We start from the raw sequence: 11,101 nt of genomic DNA on the forward strand, positions 1-11,101 counted from the left end.
TCAGCTTCGCATTAAGTGAACCGTTTCCATAAAATTAATTAGACGGTAGAAACAAACAATTGGACTCGATATCTAGTCAACATGTCTCAAAAGTCCTATACAGGCACCTGCCTCTGCAACGCCGTGACGTACCGGATCGATCTCCCCGACTCCACAACTCCCAAGGTCCTTATTCTCACCCTACAGTCTCCAAGCTCTCACCAATCATTCACTGACCTGCAACTCGTCTCATAGGTTATTCTCTGCCATTGCATTAACTGCAAACGCTACACTGGCTCCGGCTTCTCCGCCAACATTGTCGTCCCCAAGACAAGCCTCCACTGGACCAAGGGCCAGCCGAAACTTTACATCGATAAGAGCGAGCGCGGCGCAGGTGTTCTCCGGATGTTCTGCGGGGACTGTGGGACGCCCTTCACGTCTGAGCCGAGTGGTCAGGACGAAATCATTGTTATCAAAACGGGGACGCTGGATGATCCGTACAGGGATGAATGTGGGGAGTTGGCGATGGAGATCTGGTGTGTTCGCAAGGATAAGTGGGTTGAGCAGATGAAGGATGAGAATATCACGCGGCTGGACAAATCTATGGGCTAGTGGAAGGTCGTTTCCTGTGGTGGTTTTTGCGATAGATGGAGAGACCGGTTGATTGCCCAAGATATATATTGTCACCTTGTAGTTTTCGCATTGGACTCATAAGCGTGAAAGGATAAAAGGTACCCATTCGTCGCATCTGACACTGAAGCTATAATTGTAGCCACGAGTGAAACCATTGGCCTTGTAATGATAACCATGGTCCGATGATTCGGTTGATGGGTACGAAACCTCGGATGCTGATCGGCAATGCAGGGCGCAACGAACTTACCCCGCTTAGAACGATAAACTCCGCATAATCTGGGGTTGATGTCATGTCACCACCAGACTACAAACATAGTCCTCAGTTTTCGCTGATATTTAACATAATACAACTATCCTATAATCCTGGCAATCCAAAAGAGATTTATTGATATATAAAATAGCCCTGTCGAAATGGCCCCTCCAACCGCCACAGAAACCGTCTCCTCCAATGTCACCCTCCAATCACCAGAGTCGTCCCAGGCGGCCGGTGCGGAAAAGGCCAAGGTTAAGATGACTACGCCCAAGCAACCAGTATTCGAGGACAAAATGGAGGAGCGTGAGTACCTCAAAGGACGTCTAGCGGCCGCGTTTCGCATTTTCGGCAAGTATGGATACGACGAGGGTATGACCACCATAGTTCCGGAACGTATTTCCACTGATTGACAATGGTAGGTGTGGCCGGCCATATCACGCTGCGTGATCCCGTTGAACCGGACACTTTCTGGGTCAATCCGTTCGGCGTAGCATTCTCGCAAATCAAGGCGTCTGATTTGATTCGCGTGAATCACGAAGGGCAAGTCGTCGATGGAGGCGAGGTTCGCTTGCTCAACGCAGCGGCGTTCATGATTCATTCCGCCATCCATGCTGCTAGACCCGATGTCGTGTGTGCTGCGCACAGCCACAGCCTTCATGGCCGAGCTTTCTGCACTCTGGGACGACCGCTGGATATCATTACTCAGGATTCGTGCGCATTCTACAATGTACGTTTCCCTGCACGAGCTGCGCATAAAAGCTGACAGTCGCAGGACCACATTGTCTACAAGCAATTCAACGGTGTCGTTCTTGCGGAGGAAGAAGGCAAGAACATTGCTCGAGAGCTTGGGAATAAGAAGGCAGCGTTGCTGCAGAACCATGGTCTTCTGACTGTTGGTCGGACGGTTGAAGAGACCGTCTTCTGGTTTGTTTCTCTGGAAAAGTGCTGCTATGCGCAACTCTTAGCGGACGCTGCGGCTGCTGGACGGGGCGGACAGACTATTAAGATTGATGATGCGGATGCTGCATTCACTTACAAGACGGTTGGGACTCCGATAGCTGGGTGGTTCAGTGCGAAGCCCATGTTTGATGTGATTCATCAGGAGACGAACGGGGACTATTTGAAGTAGGCAGCTATCTCATTCTGCTGGCAAGTACAGCGCGGGCGCGTTTCTCGAATCGAATATGATGCTTCATATTGTCAAACTATGTACACTCTCAGCGAGAATAAGCTATATCCAATGCGTAATACTCCCCACCGAAGATCTATTTGATGCACCGTTTAGCGATAGCTTCCAGATGCTCTTCGTCGGTACCGCAACACCCCCCAATAACCTTGACATTAGGAACCAACGGCAACACGCCCTCAAACCCATCCGTAAAGACAGAAATATCCCCCCGATCAAGGGTCTCACTATTATCCAGCTCATCATGACTCTTCAGACTCGCATTCCCCTTGATCAATCCAATCCTCCCGCGCACATCCTCCGGCACATCGCGCAACGCCGCAGAAATCCGCAGCGGATGCGCACAGTTAACGCCATAGTACGCCACATACCCACCCGTACTCTCATCAACCGTGCGAATAGCACTCTCCAAGCTCCTCCCACCAAGCAACCTCCCATCAGACTCAATACTAAACACCACAACAACCGGCAAGCGCACCTCCCTCGCCAACTCCACCACCGCAATCGCCTCATTCAAATTCGTCATCGTCATAATCGCCAGCAAATCCACCCCCGCATCCGCAAGCACCCCCACCTGCTCCTTGTACCCCTCGCGCGCATCCTCCAGGGTGATCGATGCACTCGTATCCTCGTACGCGTCTCGCAGAGGCCCCATCGTCCCGCTGATCACGATGGGAATATTGTTCTCCCCGCCCATGGCGTTATTCCTAGCTTCCTTGGCTAGTCGTACCGCGGCGCGATTAAGGTCGAGGAGTTTCCCAGTGGAGAAACCCATGGGTTGCGCCCAGGGTGTGGCGCCACGCCAGGTGCGAGTGTCTAGGACGATACCGGTGCCGTTGGTGGCAGCGATGGAGATGTATGAGTTGTAGTAGTGGGAGATGAGTTTGCGGCCGGACTCGGAGTCGACTAGAGGCAGGGAGGAGAAGCAGGGGAGGTGGACTTTGTCTTTGTAGACGAGGCATGTTTCCATGCCGCATTCTGTGAGGAAGGGTTTGGGGGAGAGGAGTTGTGGCAGGGCCATGTTGAGTGATGTTGTTTAGGTTGGGTTGAATGAGACAGATGGAGATACGTTAAGAGCAGCGATATGGAATGAGTGTGGTTGAAATAAAGTCTCGACTGTCTGCCCGCCTGGCGGATATTGATGGATCCCCGCACAATGGGGTGGGGATAGCCAGAAGTGTGGAGACTGGAGAGGTTGAACACAAGTCACGCAAAGCCGAAGAAAATCCTCATTGTATGTGCAGGTTAACCCCATAGTCATAGTACGCCACATACCCGCCCGTACGAGATCTCATCAGCCGTCCGAATAGAACTCGCCAAGCTCCCCCCACCAAGCAACCGTCCATCAACTCAACGCAACAGCCAGGCAGATGGAGAAGATGGCTTAGTGCGCCACCTCCTCAGCGGCTGACAGAAATGCCAGCAGTGCCCAGCATAGGCTTTGGAGGTGAGTCTCCTTCTTGATGCTCCAAGGTCCAAAGGACTGCATCTTCATGAATTCCTCAGGTTCGGCGGTGGTGGTCGGGACTGTCCTGGCCAGGTACTCAACGTAACGAGCACCTGGAGCCGCGAGGGTGAGGAACACCTCCTTTTTGCCCTGGTAAATTATGAGGCGACTGATCTGTTAGCCATGTATCTATAAAAATTACGTTGATGGTGAGTTATATCTACCTTCCTTCCTGGAGCTTCGGAACTCCCTCAGATTGGTGCTTGAGCCATCCAACGGCCTCGGCCGTCTCCTGCATCTGGACAGGAGCCTGCTTCCCAAACCTAGGCGTCGGCTTTACCTCCAGGATGGACAGAACTTTGTCTGTCCTCCTGGACTGTACCACGCCATCAACAACGGCCGTGTATGATTGTGTCCCAAATTTGGGAACAAACCGGACACGCGTAACTGTGCACTGGATACTGGACGACCTCTTTAGGTTGACTAGCTCCTGGATTAGCAGGACTAAGTGCACGTTCACTTCCTTTTCATCTGGCGAGGTAGGATGCGAAGCCTTCATGGCCCTTGATGTCCAGCGACGAACATCTCAGTCTGCTGAGCGTCACTGCTCTCTTAGCGGTAGGCCCTATCAATCCTCCACGGAGAATAGAGTTCACCATTATAAAAGCGTCCTGTTGAGTTGTGGTCGTTGGCAGGGTGCGATCCATGTACTCGAGGTAACGAGGCCTTATTCGATGATGATCCAACTAATCTGTCAGCCACATATTCATAGAAAAGATGTCGGTGGTAATGGGCATATCTACCTAGAGCCATTCAGGCCGCTCTCCTGCCCTGGCGCTTCAGCCAACGGATAACCTCGGCTGATCCATGCGACTGAACTGGAACATCGTTTGCATATCCGATGATTGCCAATATTGATGGAATACCTAGGTCGTTCTGGTTTGAATCAATGCCCAATTTCAGCAAAAACTGGGCGCTGACTTATAGGCCTAATAGGATATCATATCAGTGTCGATCTGTTTTAGGAAGCCCTGATAAAAATAAGGTCCCTGCTTGATTTATGGCTTGTGTTGTTCCTTTATACATACCTGACTGTCCCGTCTCTGGGCTCCAAAAGCCGGATGACTTCTTGGACAAGGAATCGTCAAACTCCTTGGTATATTTGTTGAAACTGATTATTGGATATTCAGGAAGTTAAGAGAGATATTCTAAAGGCCGCGCGAATGATGGCAGTAGAGGAAGCTAAGCTGGCAGTGAATGGAGACCCAAGGAATCAGGATGGTGAATGAAAGGACGCAGTGAAAGCATTTCGCCTCTTAAAGTGACATCATGCTCACTATTGCTGATAATGGGGGCCCTGCAGAAGTATTTGAAGTCTATGCTGATTATCAGCTAATTGGGAAGACCAATGGACCTTTGACTTTGCCAGAAGCTGAAATGTCTAATGGAGAACACTTGTCTGGCCTGGTGAAACTGGCAGTTAGAATTTAAGAACTATGCTCAAGTTAAATGCAAAGATTCATGCACTGTCCAATTCGTTCAGATCGACCAAACTCACGGTTCCCTTGGCCAATTGCAGAAACTTTTGAAGGGACGTGGAACCATTCAGAACGTTCCCCGCTTCCGCCCAATCCAATGCTTTGGCTGAATTCCCGACGCCGCTTTGAACCCGTCTCTGTTCTCCAATGGTAGCCAGATGGTCCGAAATAGTATAAATTGCTCTGGTTTGACATTCGACCCTGATCTGAGATTGCCTAGATTGCTCAAGGTCTTGTTTTTGAGCTTATGACTGTTGCGAAGCTCTAGCCATTCCCCGATAGTCGCTGGGATTCTCATATTCATTAGCTTAGGATGGCCAGGTACAGCGTATAGTTTGAGTTCACCTTGCGGAAGAGCGATGCGGGTACCCACCGCCCCACAGGTGACGGACTATTGAACCAATAGGAAGCCGTCCCTCGCAGGGTCGTCCAGGCGCGGTACCTAATACAGACTAGGTATCAGCTGTCATGGGCTTTTATTCTAAGGTTATTTTTCTTGAGATGAGATGCTGATTTGCCATCCAATCTCTTGAATCTTGGATGATCGTTGAGCTTACCTTACCTGAGACAAATTGTCTCATCATTTCCGCCAACTGAACCCTGTCCCATTTTCCCTTTCTTTTCATTTTCCCCAACGACACTTTGACGTTCTCTTTTCTTCAAGCCTTCAAGGAGAGTCGTCGCCCGACTCGGTATCACGACGTCTGATCAACTTTCAAAATTACCAGTGAGGCTGAAGAAGCCGTTCAGAAAAGCATTTCGAACCAGACGTAACCCCCAAGATGAGCACGTGGGAGACCTGGAGGGGCCTTTGCCTGCCCTTCGTCAAGGGGCCGTCGCTGCGGGAAAATGAGCAGGTGTTACGGAAAGAGCGGGAATTCAAGGAACGCTGTGCTAAGCTGATCGACGACCTTGACAGCATCTACAGGAAGGCTTATGACTTGGGCAAACCCTTCTTTGATCCAACAACTTATGACAAGTTGAAGATTCGCTGTGAAACTTTGGACCTGAAGGACGACGGGGAGTATGCCAATGGAATCCCCGCTCCGAACTTTTTTGACCCATTTCCGCTTGAGACCCTCAAAAATCATCAAATCACACCTGAAGACAGTGCCACAAAAGACTATCAGAACTATGAAAATATATTCGATAAGACTAAGGAAGATGACACCTCGCAGGTGGTGTCCTACCGTCTTATGCGGCACTTTGGCTTGTTTCGCAGGAACGGGATCCCAGGTCGCCGAGGACGATTGATCGACATTACAGCATGGAGACAAGCGTACGTGCCTCACTTCGTCTCAGTTACCAGGAATGTTCTTGCTGATGTATCTCATTTCTCGCAGCGAATTCCCTGATTTTATACAGGAGTACTTCATGCCTGGCGTCTACAGACAGCGCGGTTACTCGCCCTCGCCCGCGGCTTGGTGGGAGGCACAATCCACCCCTCTTCCTCATATTATGTGTATATTTGAATTTTACAGCTTCAAAGGTACTGAGGAACTCCTCAGAGGTGAAATCCTCGCCATCCTTGCCACTACGATTACTCGTCTTGAACTCGAGTGTTATCAGGATGAGGTAGTCATACCGGTAAGTACAATTTGATTCAGCGCCATTGTGTTCGGAGAGCGTCAGTCGCTGATTTGGGATTTCTGTTATCCCAGGTTCTTATGTTCTCGATCATGTCCGACTACAAAGCAAGGATAATACAAGCTTTTTTTAATGGCGACAAACTGGTGATCCGCAAGTCAATGCTGTACGACTTCTCTACGCGTGCGACTTTGAGCTCCTCGACGACTCTCTTCATACAGTGGATGGCTAGCAAGCCAGTAGGTGACACTCGTGGCTTTACTTTGGAGGACTTTGTGCCATTTGAGGAGGATGATAATATTGAATCATCTGTTAAGGAGGAGGAGGAGGCTGCTGAAACCGAAAATACTGCTGCTGCACCTTGAACCTGTTCTTTCTGATCTTTCGACGATTTGTTCACTGTGCGCTTTTGAAATACAAAGGGTATCCGACATGGCTTCTGATCTTATGGCTCTCCAGTGATTGTACTTCTCATCTGTCTTTACAAAATGGCTATTTACGGTTGATTCCGATCCAACAAGCATATGGATCTTTGTAAACTTCTTAATATCTTCTTACTATGTATAATCTCAGGAACCCAGTACGTTCCACCGACATCAACTTCCTTTCCATGATCCTATTTAATCTCCCGCCCAATCTTTTTACTATACCAGTCTGCTCTTCTGCATTTAGCTTTCTGAAATCGGAGAGCGCTGATCTATATCACTGTGTCGAGCAAATCCTCCACAATGAATGCCTTCAGGAAGAGCAAGCGGCTCTGGAAGCGGGGAAAACATCGTGCAGGTGAGACTGCCACCTAGCATTCATCTTGTCAGTTACCAACGACGGGAAGTCGCGTGGTTCTGTCTTCGACCTACTCGGTTTCGAGAACAACATGAGCAGATGATACGCTACTGTAGTATCCCGGACAGCAAGATTACGATCGCTCCGTCTACATTCGATCCTGCGGCTCAGAACGGAGGTTCAGAACCTGGGTGACGACTTCAATGCGACCAGGGCATGGATGGCTTACTCCAACTGTGGTGCAGATGGAAGGAATTGTCAAATTGAGGTTACAACGCCCGAAAAGCCAACCCCTGAAAAGCCAGGCCCAGCATGCAAGTGGCTGAAATATCACTATGGAAATGAGCAACTCTATTCTGGAATGGGGGCTATCGGATCACCACATCCAAATATGAGATATGATGCTCGAAGAAAAGACAGGATCCCCTATCGCTATTCGGTGGACACTTGGCTCACAGCTTCTGAAGCCGGCATGCTAGAAGTCTCCATTAACGGAACCAAGATTGATGAGCATGACGGAAGAGACTTTTTCATTCCAGCTGGTAAGAGCGCCTATGTGGCTTTCTACAAGTGGCAACCGATGCCAATAACAATCTTTCTAGGTACATTGGCAAGCAATGTCCGTGTCGTCAATAAGGGGGCAGCTAGAGCCCAATATACATTCTACGGGGCTTGTGGGAATTACACACCTTGTGTGGGAAGGCAATTGCAAGATTGGAAAAACCAAAGAAGCCAAGGTGGTGGTTGGAAGCTTGGAGTGACTGCAGATATCCCAATTGCATTTGAAACTAGGGGTCGTGACATCCTGCTCACTATTGCTGATAATTGGAGCCCTGCAGAAGTATTTGAAGTCTATGCTGATAATAAGCTAATTGGGAAGACCCACGGACCTTTGACTTTGCCAGAGAACGAAATGTCTAATAGGGAACATTTGCCTGGGCTGGACAAACTGGGAGTCGGAATTGATGCTCCATCACCTTATGTGAGCATCTCCCATGGAGGATTCTGGGGAACTTTCAGGATTCCAGCAGGTAGGTGGTTCTAATAATCGCCTAAAGCAGTGCTAGAAATATTGACATACATAGGCACCAACGTTGTCACTGTGAGATTAGCTGACGCGATCGAGTTGGATTGGGGTTGGTGGTACGCATTTTTTGCATATCGGCTTGATGAACCTTGCTCAAGTTAAACGGAAAGATTCGTTACCAATAATTGGAACCCAATCCCCAACAAGGCTGTTTTATATACTATGTATTCAGTAATGTTCATCGGAGTACATAGTAGTTGACTGGGTATAAGCTATCTGTCTAATAATTATTAATCTATATAAAAGCAAGGAACGCCTGATTTTGGAGAGCAATGGAGCCTGAGTTCTTAGATCTTCTATGGGAGAGTAAAACTACTGTGGTAAGGGGCGGGTTCAGTCCGAATAGATGAACCAACAACATGAGGTGAGAGTCAGCAGGTCATGCCATTAACTTGCCCCAATAGACGAAGGCGCCTTGGAGACAAAAAAGTCTTTCCCCTTGACTAACTTGACCATGAAGCTCCAGGGCGTCATACCGAACAGCTGCCCCGTTCCACCCGACGCCCCGACAGGGACTATCATCATAATGCTATCTCCTTGATCATACACCCTCCTCTTGTACTTTGAGCCAAGAATGTCGTTCTTTATGTTTGCAGCAACAACTGAAGCCTGCTCAGCAGCCTTGAAGGAGAGGCGCATCGAATTGTTGGTTATATCGCCTGCCGCGTAGATGGGTAAGGGTGCATTCTGTCCGCCCTGTACGCGAAGCTCATGGTCCACTCTCACCCAGCCGTCAACATCCAGGCATTGTTGAGGAATAAAGCTGTTGTTGGGTAGGACGCCCGTTGTGGGAATGTACAGATCGGCGGCGAGCTGCTGTCCTTTACTGAGAGATATGTTCCACGTCCCGTTGGTGGACAGAATCGCATCTGTGACTGCTTGCGACGAGATGATCGTCACATTTTTCTGGGTAAGCAGGCTTTCCGCAGCTTTGCTGGCTGACGTCTTGAGCATCGGTAATACGCGATCCGAAGCAGAGACAAGAGTAATCTTTACTGATTTTCCTTGGTCTTGCGCGGCTTCGGCGATTTCCCCGGCGAGTTCGACACCGATTGGACCTGCACCGGCTATGACAATCTGCGAGGCTGATGAGATAGCCTGCTGCGCATTGCCAATCAGCGTTGCCATATTATCGGCGTTGGACTGCTTGAAGGGAACGGGGATGTCGCTGCGGGTCGTTGAAGGGGTGGTGCTCCCCGCGGCAATGACCAGGTAGTCAAATTGGATGGTCGTTTGACCGTCAACCATGACGGACTTGTCTTCGGGATTGATGGCCGTCACCCATCCTTGAACAAACTCGAAAGATTCCGAGGGATATTGTTTGAATGCCGACTCAATTGGGATCAAGTATTGCTCTGGCCGGAAGGCTGTGGGTTTGGCCATGATCCGGGGGGCGGCAATGGAGAAGTAGAATGTTGGAGAGGGGTTGATCAGAATAACCTTCACCGTTGCGACATCTTTGAGCAGAGAATGCGCAATTGGTGCCCCGGCAAAGGAAGCACCAATTATCACAACAGTTGTTTTGGTTGATGTCATGGCGGTCAAATCTTCTCTTTGATATTCTCCGTGGTTCACCGATTGCTGGTTGTTGATCTAAACTCATATTTATAGTTACCCCTGTCTTTTTCTGAGTAGCGCAAAGCATGTTCGCTGAGTTATATAATTACTAATGCTTAGAAACAGAACAAGGTTTTAGCTTTTCCTTCGAGGCTGCCCTAACCTTATCTCGTCAGAGGTGCACCTGGGTAGCTGGGGATTGGCCCGTTGGCTGGTTCATAAATCCTTCAGGTCAGCACGTTTTTGAAACACAACTGGCTTATTTGAGTCAACACCAGACAGCGAAGGAATTATCTGCGACGGACTTTCCTTGACCGACAATACTACAAGGTGAATGCAAGACTTTTGATCACCACCCACAAACCACTAATTGTTTACCAGGCAGATTATTGGGATGGTGGAGTAGGTAATGTACTTTTAAGGAGTAGCTTAGTAAGGTATCTGGCTCCGGGACCAGCTTTACAATCATTCATCGCCGGTCTCGGATGGACAAGGGATGAGGTGTCTGTGAGTCGTGACAATCACATCTGCAGTCTACCAGCAGCAAGGACGAAAAACTCCGATAAATGGCTGTGATATAATGCTGACCGACCAATTCTGTTTATCTGTGTTTCCTCCAAAGTCGAAACGTGGGGTTCTGTTCCCTCCCCGCAACCCACGCCCCTCAAAGATACCCTTTTACGGCAAGCCATTGGGACAAATCCGAAAAAACATCTGTAGGTCTGTGGGTATGTAAGACGTTTGATATTTTCTGCCAGCAATAAGCACCCAACTGTTTTTAGATTTCAATTTTGCTTCCCTTAGGTATATTAAATGATTCAAATCGCTATATAGTAGGGATATCAAATGATTCGAATCGTCATATAGTAGGGATTTGAATCACTATATGGTAGGGATATCAAATGATTTGAATCATCATATGGTAGGGATTCGAATCGTCATATAGTAAGGATATCGAATCGCCATATGGTAAGGATATCGAATTGCCATATAGTAGGGATATCGAATGATTTGAATCGTCATATAGTAAGGATATCGAATTGCCATATGG

The 11,101-nt window shown here is 48.8% G+C and overlaps 6 protein-coding genes across 6 annotated transcripts; 3 read left to right on the plus strand and 3 right to left on the minus strand.

Annotated features, from left to right (window-relative positions):
• Positions 1 to 81: 81 nt before the first annotated feature.
• Aspvir_009502 (GFA family protein) lies at positions 82 to 591 on the plus strand (the record flags this gene model as incomplete). The annotated part of the gene is made up of 2 exons (XM_043272644.1): positions 82 to 165; positions 235 to 591. The coding sequence occupies 2 exons, from the start codon at positions 82 to 84 to the stop codon at positions 589 to 591; spliced, it is 441 nt and encodes a 146-aa protein (XP_043128579.1).
• Positions 592 to 1,023: 432 nt separating this feature from the next.
• Positions 1,024 to 1,994, plus strand: Aspvir_009503 (class II aldolase/adducin family protein; the record flags this gene model as incomplete). Its single annotated transcript, XM_043272645.1, has 3 exons — positions 1,024 to 1,234; positions 1,285 to 1,592; positions 1,638 to 1,994. 3 exons carry the CDS (start codon positions 1,024 to 1,026, stop codon positions 1,992 to 1,994), a joined length of 876 nt encoding a protein of 291 aa, XP_043128580.1.
• A 136-nt stretch (positions 1,995 to 2,130) lies between these two features.
• On the minus strand, positions 2,131 to 3,072 carry Aspvir_009504 (homocysteine S-methyltransferase family protein; the record flags this gene model as incomplete). Its single annotated transcript, XM_043272646.1, has 1 exon — positions 2,131 to 3,072. The coding sequence occupies one exon, from the start codon at positions 3,070 to 3,072 to the stop codon at positions 2,131 to 2,133; it is 942 nt and encodes a 313-aa protein (XP_043128581.1).
• Positions 3,073 to 3,435: 363 nt separating this feature from the next.
• Aspvir_009505 (uncharacterized protein) lies at positions 3,436 to 4,057 on the minus strand (the record flags this gene model as incomplete). Its single annotated transcript, XM_043272647.1, has 2 exons — positions 3,436 to 3,667; positions 3,723 to 4,057. 2 exons carry the CDS (start codon positions 4,055 to 4,057, stop codon positions 3,436 to 3,438), a joined length of 567 nt encoding a protein of 188 aa, XP_043128582.1.
• A 1,761-nt stretch (positions 4,058 to 5,818) lies between these two features.
• Aspvir_009506 (uncharacterized protein) lies at positions 5,819 to 6,988 on the plus strand (the record flags this gene model as incomplete). Its single annotated transcript, XM_043272648.1, has 3 exons — positions 5,819 to 6,315; positions 6,380 to 6,623; positions 6,698 to 6,988. 3 exons carry the CDS (start codon positions 5,819 to 5,821, stop codon positions 6,986 to 6,988), a joined length of 1,032 nt encoding a protein of 343 aa, XP_043128583.1.
• Positions 6,989 to 8,880: 1,892 nt separating this feature from the next.
• On the minus strand, positions 8,881 to 10,029 carry Aspvir_009507 (NAD(P)/FAD-dependent oxidoreductase; the record flags this gene model as incomplete). The annotated part of the gene is made up of 1 exon (XM_043272649.1): positions 8,881 to 10,029. The coding sequence occupies one exon, from the start codon at positions 10,027 to 10,029 to the stop codon at positions 8,881 to 8,883; it is 1,149 nt and encodes a 382-aa protein (XP_043128584.1).
• Between the last annotated feature and the right edge of the window lie 1,072 nt (positions 10,030 to 11,101).

This window comes from Aspergillus viridinutans (genome assembly GCF_018404265.1).
Source record: "Aspergillus viridinutans IFM 47045 DNA, scaffold_8, whole genome shotgun sequence".
NCBI lineage: Eukaryota > Fungi > Ascomycota > Eurotiomycetes > Eurotiales > Aspergillaceae > Aspergillus > Aspergillus viridinutans.